The following is a 22,077-nucleotide window of genomic DNA, read 5'->3' as shown; positions in this document are numbered from 1 at the left end:
GGGATGTAAAGCGTACTCTCAATTTTTCTCATGCTGAGAAAGCTGTTCACCATACTGAGATCTTTTTTTGTCCTCGGATGAGCATAGAAACCTTTTTGGTTTGGGCGTTTTTTTTGTACAAAAATGTTTATGTAAAACTCAAGACTTGCAGTTTATATAAAATTGAATGTTCTCTGCATGATACCAAGGGCTCACTGTATACATATTTTAATCCTATATAGTTGTTTCGTTTCTAATAATAGCCTAAGAATGTATGGATTGCTAATGTAAGGTGTCAGTCTTGGGAGGTCCGGAATGGATGGCTACATCTTGTACACCAGTTACAAAACCATATGCAATTACAATATTGTTAATGATGTGGATTTGTATTTCCAGTTAGGAACAAGTGACCCGCAACATCTTTATGGCATGGCAGCACCAACTGAAGCATTTCTCTGGTTCTAGCAATCGGGGCATTTGGAAAGGGTATCTGCAATGCTCTCCAAACATGGAGCATATTCAGACAAGCCCTTGGGACAGGACACTAAGGGGTCTCTCCAATCAACTATTCTGTTATCCCCCTCAAACAAGAGAGTGATGAAGATATCATTGCTCAGCCCCCCATTGCCTTTGGTTGTGGTGATGCCAGTCTCCAAAGATACCGTTCTTGGCATCATCAGGAGTAACTATGCAGTTGCAGCTAAATTATCATAGCTATGTTGGCAATACAATCTCATGCCAATGTGTGACTAAAACTCATTTATTTCTCATCAGCCTCCATGCTCTCTTCTTTTCCCCACTAGTTATACCAATCCACTGATTCAAAGCCCTCATAGTCCTCATGCCTAAAACCAGAGAATGAGTCCAAGGCCCCATCGAAACTGCCATATAATGCAGCTTGAAGATGCATTATATCGTTAGTGTAGACCAGGCATGGGCAAACTTCAGTCCTCGAGATGTTTTGGACTCCAACTCTCATAATTCCTAACAGTAGGTAGGCTGTTAGGAATTGTGGGAGTTGGAGTCCAAAACACCTGGAGGGTCAAAGTTTGCCCATGCTTGGTGTAGACCCATAAAATGCGGTTCAGTGCAGTTTAAACTGCTTATATTAGTTTACCCTGAGCATATAATGCAATTTCAGATTGCATTATATAATTAATAATAATAATAATAATAATAATAATAATAATAATAATAATAATAATAATAATTTTATTTCTTACCCACCTCGGGTCGCAGCACAGTCAAACACACAAACATTGCAAAAAATCTCTAAACACATATATTATAATGTAGTTCCATAAAAGATATATATTAAAATGTATTGTACATATTAAATACACAGGAAAGAGATTAAACACAGGACACGAGTTTAAAATTCATGCTTTAAACTGGCAGGGATAGGTCTCTAGATGGGTTTTAAATTCCGACAGCTCATTTAGCTATTGGATCTCTTCTGGCAGGTCATTCCACAGTTGTGGGTCAGTGATGAAAAGGTCCTCTGGATGACGGTCACCAGTCAGGTTCTGGCTGGTGGAGTAGATGTCCCGCAGAAGATCAAAGTGTTTGGGGTGGATTGTATGGGACAAGATGATCCCATAGGGAACCTGGACCCAAGCCATGTAGGGCTTTAAAGGTCAAAACCAACACCTTGTACTTTGCCCAGAGTCTAATTGGCAGCCAGTGGAGTGACTTTAAGATATGTGTAATATGCTCACTCCTAGATGTTCCTGTAACCAATCTGACTGCCATATTTTGAACCAACTGAAGTTTCCGAACTTGGTACAAAGATAGCCCAATGTAAAGTCCAACCCTGAGGTTACCAACACATGCACTACCATCTTCAGGTCCTCCAAATCTAGGAAGGGACACACCTGGCGGATCACCAGAAGGTGGTAGTGAGCACTCTTGACCATCACATCTACCTGGGCTGACATTTAGAGAGATGGATTCAGTAGCCGTTGTCCCAAACTGCAGAAGTAGGACTCCATCCAGAACAGATTGACGCACCTCCATCCCCAGATTAGGACCCTTAATGGGAAGCACCTCTGTTTTTTCTGGATTCAGTATCAATTTGTTTTTCCTCATCCAGCCCATTACCTCCTGCAGGCATCCATTTAGAGGAGACTCGCAATCCTTAGCTAAGGCTGTTTTTGAAGGCGTATCGATGGGGTCCAAGTAGAATAGTTACTGAGACATCACCTCAAATGAAATTAAAAGCAAACTGGGAAGTTCACCCCAAAGTGGGACCTCAAACTGGGGAAACCCAAGGTGTTTGGAAGAGGGCCCATGATGTCCCCCAGAAGGTCCTGCTTTGCCCTTAAATGCCAAAGGAAACATGTTGACCAGGCATGGGCAAACTTCAGCCTTCAAGGTTTTTTGGACTCCAAAAACACCTCACAACCTCCGAGGATGCCTGCCATAGATGTGAGTGAAACGTCAGGAGAGAATACTTCTAGAACATGGCCACACAGCCCGAAAGACATACAACAACCCAATACCTTTGTTGTCAAACACAACAAAGAATTTTGAAGACGAGCCAAATGATTGTGTGCTCCTTATTATAAGCTCTTGGAAAGCCATGCCCATGAAGAAACTGGAAGGAAGAGAGAGAAAATACTGTTAGTGGAGTAGCTTTGAAAAAAATTGCTTGGACCTTTGGCCTGTGAGTTCTTTCTCTTGCTACGAATGCCATATGCTCAGTATATTAGCCTTGTCGTGCATTCAGTCATGCTCTCCATTTCTACAAAAGGCCTAGTGAAGGAAGTGTTCGCTAGGGAGATGATACAAGACAAGGGGATACAATGCAAAATGCTGATTGCAAATCCTCTTGTTTTCTCCAAGAAACAGGAAGAAAGGTGTTTGATGGGGATTACTGCTGATTGCCAACATCTGGTACGGATGCCACAAAGAGCAATAATACCAATACTAATGCATTCTGATTCTCTGAGAAGCCCTGCGTGGGGATGGGGATTGAGGATTTTCATGGATTTCCCAAGCTCAGTATTGCTTGCTGTTTTTAATGCTTTACTCCATTTTCTTCTCAAATTTATTTCTTATTTGTGGTAGGATTTCAGATTAGGACTGGAAAAAAATTAGGAAATATCAGAAAAATGCATTTCTTGATAATTGGGAAATCCTGATGTGAAGAAACCTGGACTCGTAAAAATCTTCATAGTTTGAGAGGTCCATGTGAATTTTCTCTCACACACAAACTGCACTTTTTGTGCAGAAATCTATTTTGCCTGAAGAAAAGGTTATTTCCTACACAGAAAATGTTGTATTTTGGGCAACAGTTGGCAACATTTGTGTGGAATCAACTCTAAAGATTGAACAGGCTTCAAAAACATCAAAAGTATTTAGGCAGGAAGAAAACTGCTAAAATTATTCATTGCTTCTTTCAAGAATGAAGTTAGTGGGAGAAAGAAATACATCCCTCTTCCAGACCAAGGGTGGAATTTACCCAGAAATAGATGTGCCATGAAAGTAAATCCGAGCAACACAAGATTAGTTTTAGTTTGGTGGGCTGTGTGTAGGAGAACTTTGTCCAAAGTTCTTCATAATTAACTTCCAATGCTAGTTGAATGGGTTGGATTAATTTAAAATGAAGGGTTTGATATAGAGTGTTAATTGTTGTGCCAAAAGAATAATGCACACCACAAACGAGGAAGGGGGGCAGCCTTTCAATTGGCACACAAAAAACAATCATTTTGCTGGTGTTTTGTATTGGCCAGAAAAATAGATCATTCTGTTTCCTTGCTTTATCTAGGATACAGATCTGCTTTAAATGCTATAATAGTTGGATATATCTTGCCCTACCTCTGTGCTGGACTACAACTCCCATTGGACTGTTGCCCATGCCGCCCAATGCTGTATAAATTCTATAGTGTAGATGCACCCTATATGAAGTAGTATGGATTCAAACTATAGGAAGTTTAGGTTGAACACTGGAATCAAAGGGTAGATTTAATGCTGTGTGACTCTATTTTAATGACCATAGGTCAATGCTATGGAAATACAAGAGCTGTCGTTTGACAAGGTTTTCAGCCTTATCTCTCCAAGGGAAGTAATGCCTCTCCAAATTGCAACTCCCATGATCCCATAGCATTAAGCCACGGCAGTTCAAATGGTGTGAAACTGAATTAATTTTACAGTGTAGACACAAGAGTTGCTGCTCAGAAAATGCCACAACTTCTTCAGCTTAGTAATGTTGTTTTTGGACAGAAAATTCTAGTTTTCTTTTTGAGCCAACATGGCTAATACTCTAAAAGAGTTGAGAAATTCTGGGAATTGTAACGTCTCTAACAAATGTTTCCAAGCTCTCATACCTATGTTTCATCCTTAAAGTAGTTTGATACCATTTTAACCGACATACTTCTGTCCTGTACTGTATTGGGATTTGTAGTTTTGGGAAGTCTTTAGAATCCCCTGCTAGCAAATCCTTCTATTTCTAGTTCAGGGGAATGGTAAGAATCCTAACCTCACCTAGTACAAAGTCCAGTGTTTCTTGAATTAAAATTCAAACATCTCCATCGCCTTTTTCATGCCAAATGAGTTAAGGTCACAGTGCAAAGGGCTTTCTCCAACAGGATGTATTTTGCCATTTTTCATTAAATGCCTGACAAAGGAAACCCGAGTCTTATGCTCCCACAGTGCAAGGTCATGTGAACTGTCTGTTCACCTGCCTTTTCTTTGCAGCTCCAAAAAATGTATATTAGTCATCTGAGATCCTCTTCCTGGACAAAGGCGGGGTATAAATTCAATAATTTTTTAAAAAAATTAAGAAGAATTCCTGTAGGAGCCTTATTGTAAAGGGTAACTCAGAAATGTCGCAGAAGTTCAAGGAGAGCCACCTCCACCGGCTCCGAAAGGTCTCTTCCCTCCAGCCTAATAAGAACGTTTGCTTCCCTGCTGTTCAATTTAATGCTTGGGTAGCACGAGTTAAACCAATGCCTTTGCAGCTCAGTAAACAGTCCATCCGGTTAAGCTGTAAGGCGTTCACCCTCCATCGGCATCGTATTCAGCGTGATGGATTATTTCTCCCCGTAGATTGGATCGCGGCTGAAATTCGGATGCGTCTTAACAATTACTTTTCCAGAGCAGGGCAGCTCACTCTGGGGAGCGCAAAGCCCCTTTGGCAATGTTTTGCATGCTTGGCTTTTTCACCCATCCCCATCGCTCATCCGCCACACCTGAGATCGCGCTTGCAATGCCAACCGAGGGGTCACCTCTTTGCAATTTTGCTAGCCCTGCTGAAACACTGTCCATGTAGCTCCTTCTGCATTTTGTGGGGACAAACATGACTGAATATTGGAAACACAATTGCAATAAGTCTCAATAGATGTTTACAGTGTGACCACTGGGTCCATGGGGGATACATTCCTGAATTTATAGTAGAAACAGGCAAACCCTATTGAAATAAAATTTCACTGGTCATTATCATAGAATCACCCTGGAGAACCTAGGAAATACCCAGAAAGAGTGTTTGCTACATCCTCCCAGGCATCTCTAAGATAATTTCTGACAGAATCACTTGGAGGACCTAGAAAATTACTAAATGGAACACATTTTATTGGATCTGGGTATGTAAAATTGCAGGTACTCATCCTGCAGATATGGGGCCTTTATCATATTGAACAATAATGCAAATAAGTATATTAAAGTCAACACATAGGCTATGCCAATGAGGTTCCAGTGAAAGACCTGATTGCAGGACTCGGCTGACTGTAGTCCTCAGCTGTACTGCAAAGTTTGGATACAATCTTAAAACATTAAACAAACAAAAAATACAGATTAGAAAGCAATAATGCTACAAGAATTGGACTTTTAAGAACCTCTTTAAAGGAGGAGAGAAAGGGATCCAGCACCTTGGATAGCTCATTTAGAAGTGTTTGCTCTAAAGGATTCAGCACCTTGGATAGCTCATTTAGAAGTGTTTGCTCTAGAGGATTCAGCACCTTGGATAGCTCATTTAGAGGTGTTTGGCTCGGTTATGTGTACTGGACCTCCACATAAACACAAAAAACTAAAATGTATATGTGTGTGTATATGTATAATGTCCAGTTTTTTCTATTTACATGGAGGTCCTGTATCCCTAACCCCAGCCGACTGTATATGGTTTTGGGTTGTATTTGGTTCAGTGGCCCACAAAATGCGAATGCCTGTCTGAAGGTACAAAACTACAGGCCGTATACTGAGGAATTGGAAGAGGGGGAGAGAAAGATAGAGCAAAGAAGAGGAGGATGAGTATCAAAATGAAATGTTCTGATGCCTGAGAAGATTAAATATGAAAAAAATGCCCAACACAGAGGGGATTATCTTTCTATTTAAAACCACCATAAATGGATGAATAAAGCACACAGTGAAAACTGACCTGAAAAATTAGCAATATTGGGACCACACAGCTTGCAAAAATCTCACCCAGGTGAGCAGCCATTTGGGAACAGTTTTTAAAATATATCCTATCCATCTATTAGGTTCCTGAATATATATATACTTATTTCCATAAGGATTGGGTGGTTCTATAAGCCCCGATGGATCCAAGTGCTGCCTCAGCACAGGACTGCAATGTTGATTTGCAATCTCTGATAAGAGATCTGGCATATTAATACCTAGATAAAAGTAATACCGGAGTTGCCATGCTGCCTGTTGCCTTGATAGCATCTGACAACCCGCTCTCATGTTACTTATTGACTAGGGAAAAAGGGTATGGCTATGGCTTAGCTGTCTCGCCGTCTGTCCTCCGGTGGGGACGAAAACAAGCAGGCAAAATGCAGATTATTTTAAAGGGTTATACACATATCTAAATATATGCAGTAGATTTTCAGTTAACTCTAGCAACCAGAACCAAACATTCAGCAAAAAAAAAAAACCCAAAGAAATAGTACTTTAAATTAAAATGAAAATAAAATCAATTTTTATCAAAAGTGTAGGAGTGTGCTGCATTGAGTTAAGATTGTCTTACTTTGCTTTTAATTACTGTATTTCAATAGGAATGTCAGGTCAAAACAAAGTTGGTGGTATAGTATAATATGAGGTATATTTTCAGTTCGACTTATTTTTAATAGCAACTTTCAAATAATGAGAAACGTCATGTATCCAGCATCTATTAATGCCCATTGGTGCCAGCTAAATGAGCATCTATTATATATACATACATACATACATATACACACACACACATATACATACACACACACACACACAAGTGTGTGTGTGTGTGTATGTATGTATGTGTGTGTGTGTGTGTGTATATATATATATATATATATATATATATATATATATATATATATATAGCTATCTATCTATCTATCTATCTATCTTTTCTTTGTGGGAGTTCAGGGCAGTGTATTAATGCAGCTTGACTAACTGCTATGATTCAGTGCTATGGAATCCCAGGATTTGGTGAAGCACTAGCACTCTTTGCCAGAGGAGAAAAAGACCATTTAAAACTACAACTCCCATGATTCCATACCATTAAGTCACAGCACTTAAAGTAGTGTCAAACGGCATTAATTCTACAGTGTGTAGACACATCCGACAGCATTAATACAACTGTGTACATGCACCTCGAGATACTGCTGAACTGCATCTCTGCTGCACATTGCTGCCTTTTCTGAAATCTTTTCCATACCATTTGCTTGTTGAGAAACCCAGAGCTTGAAAACATTGTCTTCTTAAAGCTGGTGTCTATACAATGCAATTTATTAGCCATTATTTTGCTATCTTATAGGTGTGATAAGTAGGTAGGTTACAACTGTTTCTCTGTAGAATGGAAACAAACTATACACATTTTGTTAGCAAGTGTTCAGGATAAAGATAAACATTGGTCATTGTTCCATTTCACTTGTATGCCAGTTGATAATAATAATACTAATATGGGGGTCAAGTTGTACTTCCTGAGATCAATGGCAAATTTGACTGAATAATATTAATAAAGGGAGATAAATAACCAAGTAGCACAAAATTAAAGTTTAAGGATAGGTATACTGCTTATAAATGTGTAGGAATACTAGAAGTTTCACTCTCACATCTTTGAAATTCTTTTCATTAATCTCAGAATCCCAACCAATGTTTTGCCTGAACTGGACCTTGAATTGCCTTGAGTTTTGCCATGGGTGAAATTCATTGGGAACTCTACCTCTGCCATGCTTTTGCCGCTATTTGGGATGGGTGAATGGTCAGTACTGACATTGCCAGGATGAGTAAATGTTCTCAGATGAAGCACCCATGTGGGGTGATTTCAGCCTGTAAACGTCCCCACTTTTGTCTCCTTAGGTCTGAAGACCATCGTAGGTGCCCTTATCCAGTCAGTTAGGAAACTCGCGGACGTCATGATCCTGACCGTGTTTTGCTTGAGTGTTTTCGCCCTCATAGGGCTCCAACTCTTCATGGGGAACCTGAGGCACAAATGTGTCCGGAATTATGTGGAATTTAACTCAACCAACGGCACCTTCGCTTCGGACCAGAAGATATGGCCAAATTTGAATGCCTTCCTAAACGATCCAGGTAAACTGCCTGCTTCTCTGCTGTTGCTTCCACTCTGTGCCTCAATACAGGACTATATTTCATGAGATATTTAGATTTACCACCATGAAGAAACTCAGAATTGAAAAATGTTAGTCCTTCTTGGCAATATTTGTCCCTTTCTTAACTGACATACAGTATGACTCTATATCCATAAGGGTTATGTACCACATTGTAATGTGGATATATGAAACCACAGGTACTAGAGAACCCTAGCATACCATAGAGCCACTGTCACTCTATGGTCAACATCTGGTGGAAGCATAGCATAGCATCACCCGATGGACCAAAAAATGCCTAAAGAGAACATATTCTATCAGACATGGATAAATGAAACCACCGATACCAGTTCTGTATATATGGCGGTTATGATGCAATTAAATAGCCATTCATCCTTGCGTAGGTTTCTTATCATGTATGAACCCCAAGGCTTTCAGACATCAGTGAGGGTCATTTTCACATGACTCATGTGTCGTCCTTAGGGACACTGTTGATGCCTCCAGATCCCTGACCTTCAAAAAACTGAATTTCTGCTCTAAGAGAAATGATTTTCCAGAAGAATAAGTCACACATAATCTGTTGTATGTGTGTAGGTCTCAATATGAGAATGATTTGGTTCTGCAAGTTTCATCATCAATTCATCTACAGAAAAAGGGTCTGGAGATGATGTGAGTTGTAGATAAATGCCTCTCAAGGTGCCAGTTTATTATTGTGTGCCTTCAATTCATTTCTGATATATGGTGACCTTCAGGTGAAGTTACCAGAGGGGTTCCTTGGCAGGATATGTTTGAGTGCGGTTTACTTTTGCCTTTCTCTGAGGTTCTGTTAAAGTGTGACTTGCCTAAGATCACGCAGTGGTTTTCCATGAAGAATCTTGGTTCCAGAGTCCTAGTCCTATACTCAGACTACTGCACCATGTTGGGTGTCATGCCAAGCCACTCATATCAAGCCATGACATTGTATTGACTTTAAAGCCAATTTGGAAAAGATCATTGAAGAGGTATCCAACCTTTGGACTCCAACTCCCAGAAACCTTGGCTAGCTTTTCCAGTGGTCAAGGATTCTGAGAGCTGAAGCCCCACAGATCTGAAGGAACAAAGGTTGGACACTACTGATTTAGAGCTGTGGATTCTGGTTTGGCATTTCAACGTGAGCTCAATTGGGTACTCTTCCAAAGCCAAAAACAGGTGCTAGACAGAGAAGGATAGTCCATTGGGGAAGAGGGGTTGGAGGAGTAAAACAATTTTCCCCTGTTTTCCTGTTATCCCCCCCCCCCAAATGTTGTCGTTGTGGAAACAATCCTCATTTATGAAATGGGAATTGGAAAGGGGGAATAACCAGTGAAAATGCCCCCCCCCCCCAATAAAATAGACTTTCTTTCTCTGTCTAGCGCTTCCTTTTTGGCCTCGGCCTAGATAATGAAACAGTACCATCAATTGCCTTTGCATCTCACTATAGGATTGTTTGGCTGCTTCCTAGACAAGAGTTACAAAAACCTGCATCTTGTGGAAGCATTTCTCTTCACCACCAAACCATTACCTTTGTCATAAATCTATTCTCAGTGTGCTGTGTGGTTGTTTCTATTGGCTTTCAGATATTTTGTAGTACTATCATCATAGCTTTTAGCCATGTCTCGCCATCGTGAGAGTCTGTCTGTAGACTTGCTTGTTGGAGAGTTGCTTTAAAATGTCAGAATGAATGTGTCTGAAATCTGTAGAAAGATCCTGGAATCAAACGCCAGCAGATACCAAGGGCCTGCTGTACACAACTGCAGTGTTTTTGTGATACAATTTACTGTAGGCATAGCTGTTGACCTGAGCATAATTGAATTGTAAAGAAGTGCAGAGGTGTAACTATTTGAAACCAGGGTAAAGAAATAAGCCCAAACTGAAGAGCCTGTACCTGCAGGAGTAAAGGGCTTCCCCATTTCTCCACGAATGGAAGCGGTGTTACATTCCATCACTATGTATATCAAAAACCTAGCAATAGAACAGTATCTTTGGATGAATCTTAAATTTATCAGGGCAACAAAACAAACAAGCAAAAATGTGTAAGCGAGAGAAGGAGGGACATGTCTGAACTGGTATTTTGTGGATGGTGAAAGAAATCAAATTAATAGATGAAGAATTACAAAACTCCTCCACAAACTAGTCTGGACAGGAAGGTTATTGGAACAAAAGAGCAACAGCAAATGGCAACTCAACATAAATTGGGATCTGGATTTCCATATCTAATTGTTCCCTGCCATTTTCATCTGTTTGGTGCACTATTTAGCAGCATTTCTGGTAAAAAATACTGTGTCATCATTTAGTCCCAACCAGAAAGGATCCATTGAATCACTTGCTAAACAGGGAATAATATCCCTTCCAACAATTCACAAGTGGAAACCAAAAAACATCACGAGAAAGAAGACATAAGCTAGGAGCAGCTGCAGCAGTTTGCTTTTGCTTGCACTTATAGGGAAGGGACACCCTCTCCATTCCTCTCTGTTGAATGCAAACTACTTTTGCATTATTAACTCAATTTGTAGCTGTTGAAGTAATCTGAAGACAAAGAAGGAAATTGGGAGGGAAAGAGAGAGAAACTAGGACATCATAAAAGCAGTTGAAAAAATGGGATGGCAAAGGATTAACTGGGACGGTGCCAAACTGGGGTAGCTGGGGTGGGAATATGGAAAAAACATATAGATAAATTTAGTGGATTCGATGTCTAGACTTTAATTGGGTCTGGCAATAGAATTTAGGCCTGGATGGGGGAATGAATTCAACTTGTAGCCAGAAAGCCAAATATTTCTTGGTTTGCAAAGTACTCCATAAGGCTAAAGAAAACATCTTGAGCTGTAGGCCATCAATTCATTTCCCAAATGTTTACAATTTCCCCTTGTCATATGATTGCACTGTTATGCTTATGTGTGCGTGTATATATATGTGTGTGCTTTAGGGCCAGATGTGAACAATAGTGCCAGTAAATCAATCATTTTGTAAGTTTTATGCAGCGCTGAATGACTTAACATCATTTGAGGGCTATTGATTACGCTACATAATAAGATTCCACTTTTCAATTGCTGGAAGATTGATGTTGCAAGTGCAGACAAAGCAAGGATTAGGGACGCTGAGTTCGATCAAACAAGGACTAGATTAAGTAAAAGCCTGTCATTGTTCATTAGGAAGTGGTGTCTCAGTCGGAGTCCAGGGAAGCAGGTTTGCTCAGGGCATCATGGACTGTTCAAAGGGTTAGTACCTGCAGCACTCACAAGATAGAGCCCAAATACCTGTCCCTGAACATCAATGTGGGCATGGCCCTCTTCGGTGGACTCCAAGAGTTTTGAGGGCTTCTAGCAAGAGTCTGGAAGCAGATCATCCCATCCCCATGAACTTTTAGGATGTCACACATTAGAGACAGGATAAAGTTCTGCTTCTTTCTTCTATTATACTGCTAGACCAGCAGCAAAAGTAAGCTCAATGGAGCTTGGCTAAAAGTAGTCAGACATGTTGGATATTCATGAAATATACAAGGTGCTGAATCTAATTGAAGTGTCATAAACCACATTTGGGTAGGTCAGAAAAACCCCCCAGAGTAGATTCATTGCTCCACTGACACAGAAACCAGCTCCTAATGTGTTGAAAGGAACATGGTCTTCATGCTAACAGGGATTTCACTGGGACACCAAGACATCTAATATAAGCATACCATCAAATTTAAATTTGGAAGTGATCATTTGCTTTTGATGTTTCATGGAATGAAAGGTAGTTTGTGTGTCACTGGAATCATCATCATCATAGCCCAAACACTCACATTTTGTAATAATAACTCAATAAGGAATCATTAGCCAGACTTTTGACTATGGCTAAAATATCATGAACTCTGATTACCACCATCTGGCTTGTTTCTCTGCACAATAAGGCACATAAATAAGCCAACGTTTTTGGTTTTTTTTGAATGACATAATAAACAAACTGTAACCAATGGGTCCATGGTTTGCTCCCAACGTGGTTGGCATATCCATGTATCCTTATCAATGCAAACCCTTGAATCTGACTGGTGCAGCTTAGTTTAACCAAAAGCTATGATGTGCTACAACACAAAGGGAGGACTAGATAGGGACAAACGTGAAGACAATCGATCAATAATGAGTGCTCAAATCTGTGGCAGAGCCAGTGTGGTGTATTGTGCTGAGCCTGAGACTAGGGCTCCGGAAGACAAGGTTGTAATCCCTCTTTGGCCATTGGGTGATCTTGGACACTCTCTCAACCTCTGAGGAAAGCAATAGGAAAAGTTATCTGAACAAGCCTTGCTAAGAAAAGTCCTTATGGCCACCATAAACAAGAAACAAAATGAAGGCATCGAGTAGCAAATATATGAAGAAATAGTCATACCGTGTTTCAAAGACTGGCAAATTTATTCCAGCAGATCTAAGGAAGTGGGCTGCAATCCATGAAAAGTTGCGCTAAAATAAATGAGTTAGTCATGAAAGTGTTGCAAGACTCCTACCTGCTTTTTGGACTGAAGCAGAGTCTGGAAATTGCTCACAAACTGTACTTTTTTTTTGAGGTGTTGTGCAAATAAAGAAAGTTCAGAAAACAAGAGGAGCCAAAGGAGAAATTCTAGGGATTGTTTCCCTTTAAAGGATGTTAATATGCACCTGGATATTCAAATACAGTAGAGTCTCACTTATCCAACACTCGCTTATCCAACGTTCTGGATTATCCAACGTATTTTTGTAGTCAATGTTTTCAATATATCATGATATTTTGGTGCTAAATTCGTAAATACAGTAATTCCTACATAGCATTACTTTGGTGCTTGATTTGTAAAATCATAACCTAATTTAATGTTTAATAGGCTTTTCCTTAATCTCTCCTTATTATCCAGCATATTCACTTATCCAACGTTCTGCCGGCCCGTTCACGTTGGATAAGCGAGACTCTACTGTATGTTTGCTGGTGGCTTTGTGTGTTTACTACTTTGTTATAATAATGATGGAGGCATTTGTCAGCTGGATGTAGAGAACCTCTCTGAAATTGATAGGGTCGCCATAAATCAATAGGTGATTTAAAGGCACATACAGACAAATCTTACAAACTAAGTTTAATCACCCATATCTGCAAAGATATGTTCCTGGATTTGGTGTGGATATTCACAGTTGTGAATAATAGTGAACCCAATTGAAATGAAGGACTTCTTGCCCATAAATACCATACAGTTGCACGTCAGGACTTAGAAAATGCCTAGGGAAGACATATTTTGTTGGATGAAAGGAACCATGGATATCGGTCTTGCAGATTCTGGAGTCAAACCAGACAGAAGAGTTTGTCAAATGTTGGAAGGGATATAGTTTATCAAAAGATAGATTTTTTTCCAGTAAAAAGGGAAATGTGAAGCGTATGAGGACTGAGTGAGACAGATAAAACTTCATAGCTATATGTCTAAAAATACGGAAATTGAGCTAAATCCATTTTAGGCTCGCAATGAATGCACTCTGTCTTGAAGTTTAACTGTATACAACTAAGGGAGTTTGGAACAGATGACGAATACATATGCAGACGTACAGCAAATGGATAATATTTGAAGAGCATTCTGTTCATCAGACAAATAAGTAACCACTCCTAAATATGGTTATTGTAATGTGTGGGTGGGCATTATAGTTTTTAGGGAAGAAACTTCAAATTTCAAACCTGCAAACCTGGCATTGAGTAAATGTGTTTTGATGGAGATGTTAAGGAACACTTAGTAATAAAGTGCAGCTTAAGAGTTATGACTCAGCCTTGATTCATAAAATGTAAATAGCGGTAAGCAAATACCATTACAAGCTGGAATGGCTCAATGCTATGGGATCCTGGGAGTTGTAGTTTGGGAAGGCGCCAACACAATTCTTCCGAGAAGGCTAAAGACCTTGAGAAACTACAGCTTCCAGGGTTCCATCACATTAAGCCATGGTAGTTAAAGGAGTGGCAAATGGCATCAATGTTACAGTGCAGAGACACCAAAAAAGATTAATAGCTGGATGCTTTTGGAGCAGGAAATCCTATTTCCCTCCATTGTATGTGCCTCAAGGCAAACTCTTCTTTTGAGGCTTCCATCAGGAGCATGGCCCATAAGGCGTATTTTCTGGAAGCATGGCTTTGCAATGAATTTTCCAGTATCCTGTATTAAATTGTCAATGTTTCTGTTTTGTCTAGACCAGACATGGGCAAACTTTGGCCCTCCATGTGTTTTGGACTTCAACTCCCACAATTCCTAACAGCCTACCGGCTGTTAGGAATTGTGGGAGTTGAAGTCCAAAACACATGGAGGGCCAAAGTTTGCCCATGCCTGATCCAGACTATACCCAATGTAGCCTAGAATCACACTGGCTTTTTTAGCTGCCTCATCACACCATTGACTCACATTCAGCTTGCCATCTATTAAAACTCCTAGATCTCTTTCGCAATTGAGTGTTTTGACACCCATCCTATATCTGCTCATTTCGTTTTTCCTGTCTAAATGTGGCACCGTACTTTCCTGCCTGTTGGGATTCATTTAGTTTTGGTCCCACTCTCTATCCAGCGGGCAGGCGATGGACGTTGTTGTCCCCGATTGTCTTGGCAAGGCATGTTCCTTTGCCAGCGCCAAAGCCATCCGGAATCTCACCTGCGTGATTTCCTCTCTGCGGCATCATCTCCGCATTTCATGAGGCAGTGAAGCTGATGTGACTTAGGCTCCTTGGTCAAAGCTGACTTTTCGAACTCAATTATTCTCGAGGTTGGAAAGTTGTGCTGGCAGATCTTGCACCTCTCTTTGAGAGGAGGTTGAGTTACCTGCCAGAGGGAAGGAATGTTTTTCGATCTGTGGGAAACCTGTCTCTGCTAATCCATCCGGAAAGGTAGGAAAGAGGCTTTGCAAATGGGGAGCAAGCCAAAAAAGAAACATCCTTGAGAAGCAGACTAGTTTGGTCTGGAACTGTGGAATAATATCCTTGTATGCTCCCACAAGAAGCTACTATTAGGGCATACTGGTAATACAAAGCAATGACAATACAAAGCAATTGGCAAGAAGGCCAGGCAAGGCTACATTTTGTCACCCTGTCTGTTTAACTTGTATGCTGAATATATCATACATAAAGCAGGATTAGACTTGGAGGAAGGAGGTGTGAAAATAGAGGGAAGGCACATCAACAAGTTGAGGTATGCAGGTGACACCATCCTACTCACAGAAAAGAGCAAAGCGATGGAACAATTGAGAGAGAAAGTACAAAAGTCAGATTTAGAGTTGGACATTAACATAAGTAAAGCCCATAGCGGATTTACACAGCTTAAAATACTTCAATGAAATAGTTCAATATTTTCAATACCTTGCTTCAGACAATGATCAGAATAGAGATCGCAGATAAGATATCAGAAGAAAACTAGGACTTGGAAGGGAAGATATGAAGGGTTTCATCAAATACTAAATTTAACATGGTTGAGGCAATCACACTGCTCATTTCTATATATTGTTATGTATAGTTGCAAAGACTAGAAGGAAGGAAATCTGCTAGGAAGGAAATAATCTCATTTGAAATATAATGAAGAAGTGCTCTATGGATCCCATGGACTGCTAAAAGGATAATTAAATGGGTCCAGGAACCCACAGTGGTGCAGCGGATTAAACCACTGAGCTGCTGAACTTGCTAACCGAAAGGTCAGTCGTTTGAATCTGGGGAGTGGGGTGAGCTCCTACTGTTAGCGCCAGCTTCTGCCAACCTAGCAGTTCAAAAACATGCAAATATGAGTAGAATTCTGGTGGGAAGGTAATGGCACTCCATGCAGTCATGCCGGCCACATGACCTTGGAGGTGCCTAAGGACAACTCCGGCTCTTCGGCTTAGAAATGGAGATGAGCACCAAACCCCCAGAGTTGGAAACGACTAGACTTAACGTCAGGGGAAACCTTCACCTTTTATATGGCATCAAATTGAGTCACCTCCAGGGTTGAGAAAGGTGGGATATACATATGGTAAATAAATAAACAAACATGGCTGAGTAGGGATTTACATATGGTAAATAAATAAACAAACATGGCTGAGTAGGGATTCAAACCCTGGTCTCAGTGCTCAGACCTCTACGCAATGCTGACTCTTCCTCAAACTGGAATGATACAATCCCCTTTACTATTGCAGGGCAGTATAACCAACCCCATTCTGTATGTGCTGGCTTGTTTTGAGCCCATAAGTCAGCTAAATGTCTCCAAATAAGAGTCCCTGCATCTGTGTTACCCCAGAGCAATTTCCCCTTGAATGGAACCACTCCAGGTTTGGAGGAGAGGAAAGCTCGCCTGGCTCTTTTATCTGTTATCTACCCTGTAGCTGGCAAAGGGCCGCTGGCCGAGCATTCCTTCCTGCTGCGGTCATGCTGTTCTGCTTTCGAGGCGCCTTGTCACATCCCAAGACAGCTAAGTTCCACTCAACACCATCACACCCAGCATCTCTCCTCTTTGGTGAGGGAAAAACCACCACTAACAAGAGGGAAAATACTCGAGAAAATAGCCGCTCTTTATTGATTATAAAATAATGCAACTCTTCTGGAAATAAGGATCTCTTGGAGTGTTTTTGTATTACCTAGGCTTAGGCGATTTTTTTTAAGTTGGAGCTCAAAATGAAAATGGAGGAAATTTGGACTGCAAAAAGGGTCCTGAATACTCTTCCCTTAAAGCAGCGACATGTCATGTGAAAGATGATCTGGAATAATATTGTATGGTCAGTGAATTAACTGGAGCTGCGGTGGTGCAATGGGTTAAACCCTTGTGCTGGCTGGACTGCTGACCTAAAAGTTGGGTTGCTGACCTGAAGGTTGCCAGATCGAATCCGTGAGATGGGGTGAGCTCCTGTCTGTCAGCTCTAGCTTGTGGGGACATGAGAGAAACCATGTAACAAGGTAACACATGCTTGAGCAACACCTCTGTAGATTGCCAATTCTCTCACACCAGAAGCGACTTGCTGATGTTCCTAAGTCACTTCTGACACAATAAAAAAGTGCATTAACTGCATTATATAGGTCTACACTGCAGTGTCCATATAATGCAGTTCCAAACTGCATTATATCATAGTGTAGATCCATAGTGTAGAGCCATAGACCCTTGTAGCCAAGAACAACGGAGTGTGGTCAAGAAAGCAAAAGTTGTTATTGAGGAAGAATACACAAGAGAAGATGCAGCAATTTGCAAACTACTTTTACATTTTGACTCAGTTTGGAGGTATTGACATAAACTGAATACAAAGGACAAAAGTGGGAGAAGGACAGAGAAACTGGGGCATTATAAAAGCCGCTGAACAACTGGGAGAACAAATGATTAGTCAATATTCTCCCTGCCTAATCAAGTTAGTTAAGGGTGATAATTTCATCCATTTTAATACATGATCCTCCAAATGAAATGAAATGAAATATTCACATGGATAGAAACTTAATACATCTGGGAAAGACATTCTATCCCGGTCCCATTTCTGCGATGCTATCTTTCTATTTGCAGGGAGGTTTGACTACTAGTCCTCTGCTTAGAGAAATTGGACAGATCAAAAGATACCAATTTCCTCAGCTTATATCTTTCGTTAAATTAAATCCTGGAAACTGACAGTGGCTTTTCTTTCTTTTCTTTCTTTTTCAAATTACAGTGAACTACTACATTAAAGAGGGCACTACAGAGCCATTATTGTGTGGGAACAGTTCGGATGCTGGGTGAGTATTGCTCGACGAAAGCTGGAGGAAAGAGCAATAGTTAAATGATCATACCTGCTCTTGTACTCACAAGAACTACCAACCTTGCTGATCAGTTGGTTGGTAGTTTGAATCTGCTGGACGGGTGAGCTCCCGCTGTTAGCCCCAGCTTCTGCCAACCTAGCAGTTCGAAAATATGCAAATATGAGTAGATAAATAGGTTGTTTCTAGGCTTTGAATGTTTGGCTTTGTGTTTGTCTATACTGGAATCCACCCTGAGTCCCTTGGGGAGATAGGAGGGAATACAAATCAATTATTATTATTATTATTATTATTATTATTATTATTATTGTTATGAAAACTTTATACATTGGTGTTGGTAACATTGCTGTTCATAATGTTTTTGAAACAGTACAAACTTTGTTAAGAAAAGAGTGTATGAAATTAGCACATGTAGGAATATTTCTTTTGTTTATTGAAATATTTATACCATCACACTGCCACAAAAGTCCTTGGGTAAGATCCAGACCCAAGGTGCATCTACACTATAGAATTAATGCAGTTTAACACCACTTCAACTGCCATGCTGTGGAATCCTGGGGACTGTTGTTTACAAGGTATTTTCATCATCATCATCATCATCATCATCATCATCATCATCATCATTTAATTACTTATTAATCGCCCTCCATCCAAGATGCTCTAGGCGATTTACAAGCTAAATTATAAGGGATAAAAATGCATACATACAAATATTGATAAAATTAACATAGATCAAAAGCTCTAGTAAAAACTTTTGCTTTTACTATTTTGCCTTCTCCGCCTCAGCAAGCTAAAAATACCATATCATGATTCCATAGCAGAGCAGTTAAAGTAGTGTCAAACTGCATTAACTCTACAGTGTAGATGCATTCTCAGTTGAAACATATCCCAGAAAAAGCGACAGGACTTAAACTGAGTCATTGCAACTAAATTGTCACATTGGTTTAAGCGGAAATGGGCAACGCAAGCAAGGGATCTATGAATCAGTCCATATCTACACTGTGTCATTTGTGAACTTACTCAGTCCTATGTCTCTTCCATCCGATTTCCACATTGCTTTGTGATGTAAAAAACATACATACAACTGTCCCTAATCTGTTTTATATGCTGTTTTATATTATTTATCTAGTAACACCATTTTTGCATGGCTATTTCCGCAGTGAATGCATTTTTTATGTATCACTTTTCTCTATCATATGCATTTGGCCTGATTACTTTTTAGCAGGATCACAAAATTTAGAAAACTGCAGATCTTGAAAGATAATACTGAAATTGTAATATTTGAATACAACCACACACAGCCTACCACATTACAGGAGTAGTGATGCACTGAGAAATCCCAGCACAGCCATTCTCACACAACAGAATAGAGACTTTAGAGACCAAACACACCAGAGCTAAAGAACAATACTTGATGGAGGAGACACCGAAACAAGGACTATTTACCTAGAATTACCTTGTTGTGTTTATTTATGAACTACACAACACCACCATTTATTATCTTTGTTGAACTATTGAATACCACTGGTATCATTATAATGAATACACACGGACTTTAAATAGTCTATTATTGACAGTATAGGTGTTGCTATTTTTCTTTGTGTGTCGTATATCAGTTTGTATTTGTTATATTTGATGTATAAGAGTGAGTACCCTGTAAGGACACTTTGTAAACAGGATGCCAATTTTTGCATTTTTCTTTAAGAGAACCATAAATATTTAGAAGACATATGGTAGTGTGAGGGCAAATACTTACATTAAGATTGTTTTCTTAAAAACTTCTATATTTGAGAATACCATATTACACCACTTGACCCTCCACAGTTACATAGACATCTGTCCACATCTTTCCTCATATTCAGGGAGGAAATGTGTATTAAGTTGATTTACTTTTTAAAAAACCCAACTTGAAAAGTCAGTGTCTATGCCGGCCAGGGGATTATGGGAATTGTAGTCCAAAAAAGTAATTCCCTCAAGCTTCATTTAAAGATGTGGATCAAACAAATTCCTCCAGCATCATCTACATAATACTAAGTGTGTCTACTCAGAAGTAAACTTCCACAAATGCAGTCGGACTTACACCCAAATATTTCAACTATATTTCAGCTGACTTAGCATTCATCTAGATTGTAGAATGATCTAGTTTAGCACCATTTGAATTGCCATTGTCCAGTGCAATTGAATCCTTAGAATTGTAGTTTTATAAGGTATTTATCCTTCTCTTCCAAAGAGTGCTGGTGTCTAACCAAACTACAAATCCCAGCATTCCATCACACTGAGCCATGGCAGCTAAAGTGGTGTCAAAATTGCATTAATTCAGTCTCGATTCACCCATAGCGTGGCCTTAATACATCATTACTAGTCCTGCAGGAGTTTGGGAATCTCCCCTTCGGAGGGTCAGTGATAATAGAAGCAGTGACAATTGATGAAACTTTCCAAACCCGAGAATATAATTTTCCAAACAGTGGGGGAGAAGGGATGATGTGTCCTGCTTGTTCAAAGCCACGTTCTTTCAGAGTCTTATTACCGCTTCGTTCTCAATCCATTAATTTTTCTCTCTCTCTCTCTAGAAACTTGATAATGTGTTTGGTATTAGGGATTAGTGCTTTTTAAAAAAACAAAGAGAGAGTAAAGAAAATGGGAATGAGGGGGAAAGGCATCAGAAATGCAAGGGAGAAATTGATTGATGATTAATTCTAGCGTTCTGCTTTTGGAGATGGAATGACAAAGCCACTGTTTTTCAAGTCCTTTGGAACATATCCCAATAGGAGATCCAAATACAGTAGCTGGGAACCATATTCTGATGTTTGTCAGTCCCTAAGCATCTTTCCATGTATCTGTGCACGTAAATCTATGTGGGAATAAACTCCATCACAGTGTCATGCATGTTCTGTCCAGTCCATAGTTCGTGGCATGTCACAAACATTTAATTTTTCTGCTCAGACATTAGGAAGTCTGCCAAGACAAAATTAGGTCCAGCGCATTGGAGAAGTCTTTGGAAGTTTAGACTGAAATCTGGAGTGGATTCAATGGACCCAGCCCCTAAAATAGGTTTAGCCATTTGGATAATTCCTTGAAAGTTTAATCTAGAAACTGGAGTCGATTTGTTGGACCCTATCATCAAAACAAGTGAACTCCTTGAAAGCTTAGGACTTCATCAGATGGAACAAGGGGAAGTGGAGGGGGAATCATCTTCTTTGTGTAGGATTTTGTCTTTAAAGAAGACAGAGAATTTATTTATTTATTTACAGTATTTATATTCCACCCTTCTCACCCTGAAGGGGACTCAGGGCTGATCATAATGCACATATACATGGAAAACATTCAATGCCGTTAGACATACGACATATAGATAGACACAGAGGCAATTTAACACTTTCCAGCTTCCGGCTTCATGAGGGTATGCTCGATTCCGGCCACAGGGGGAGCTGCCGCTTCATCATCCACTTGTGACATTGAGTCCTTAGTGAATTACTTCCTCATTCCTTTCCGCACACTGCTGGACAATTTTTATGGTGTTGTAAATTAGTTTAATCAGTCTCCCCACATAAAGCAGTACCTAAATTTTCTATTCGACAGTTGCAACTGTCTTCTGAGCTGCTTATGTCAACAGCAAGCTAGGCTATTAATGGCTCATCCAACCCGGGCTTTGATCTCATGATCTCCCAGTCAGTAGTGATTTATTGCAGCTGGCTACTTACCAGCTGCAGCACTCCCATTGCACAAGATCTTCTCCTCCTGCCTCTAACTCAACCATCCATGGAGGAAACACAAGGCACTTCTGGAACATGGCCGTACAGCCTGGAAAACTGACAGTAACCCAGACACAAGACATCATTCTTAAGACAGACACCATCTCT

The 22,077-nt window shown here is 40.1% G+C and overlaps 1 protein-coding gene across 7 annotated transcripts in view; it reads left to right on the top strand.

The window, feature by feature from the left end:
- Positions 1-22,077, top strand: part of scn5a (sodium voltage-gated channel alpha subunit 5) — a 329,714-nt gene that overhangs the window by 145,645 nt on the left and 161,992 nt on the right. For 6 of the 7 annotated variants that reach the window (XM_062957813.1, XM_062957812.1, XM_062957809.1 and 3 more), the window contains exons 7-8: positions 8,260-8,490; positions 18,133-18,196. In XM_062957813.1, the coding sequence (XP_062813883.1) occupies positions 8,260-8,490; positions 18,133-18,196 (295 nt within the window). Of the gene's footprint in view, positions 1-7,336; positions 8,162-8,259; positions 8,491-18,132; positions 18,197-22,077 lie in introns of those variants that run through there. The other variant, XM_062957814.1, reaches the window with a different exon arrangement.

The sequence above is a fragment of the Anolis carolinensis genome, chromosome 6, assembly GCF_035594765.1.
Source record: "Anolis carolinensis isolate JA03-04 chromosome 6, rAnoCar3.1.pri, whole genome shotgun sequence".
Taxonomy (NCBI): Eukaryota; Metazoa; Chordata; class Lepidosauria; order Squamata; family Dactyloidae; genus Anolis; species Anolis carolinensis.
This window is presented reverse-complemented; position numbering and strand designations above follow the sequence as displayed.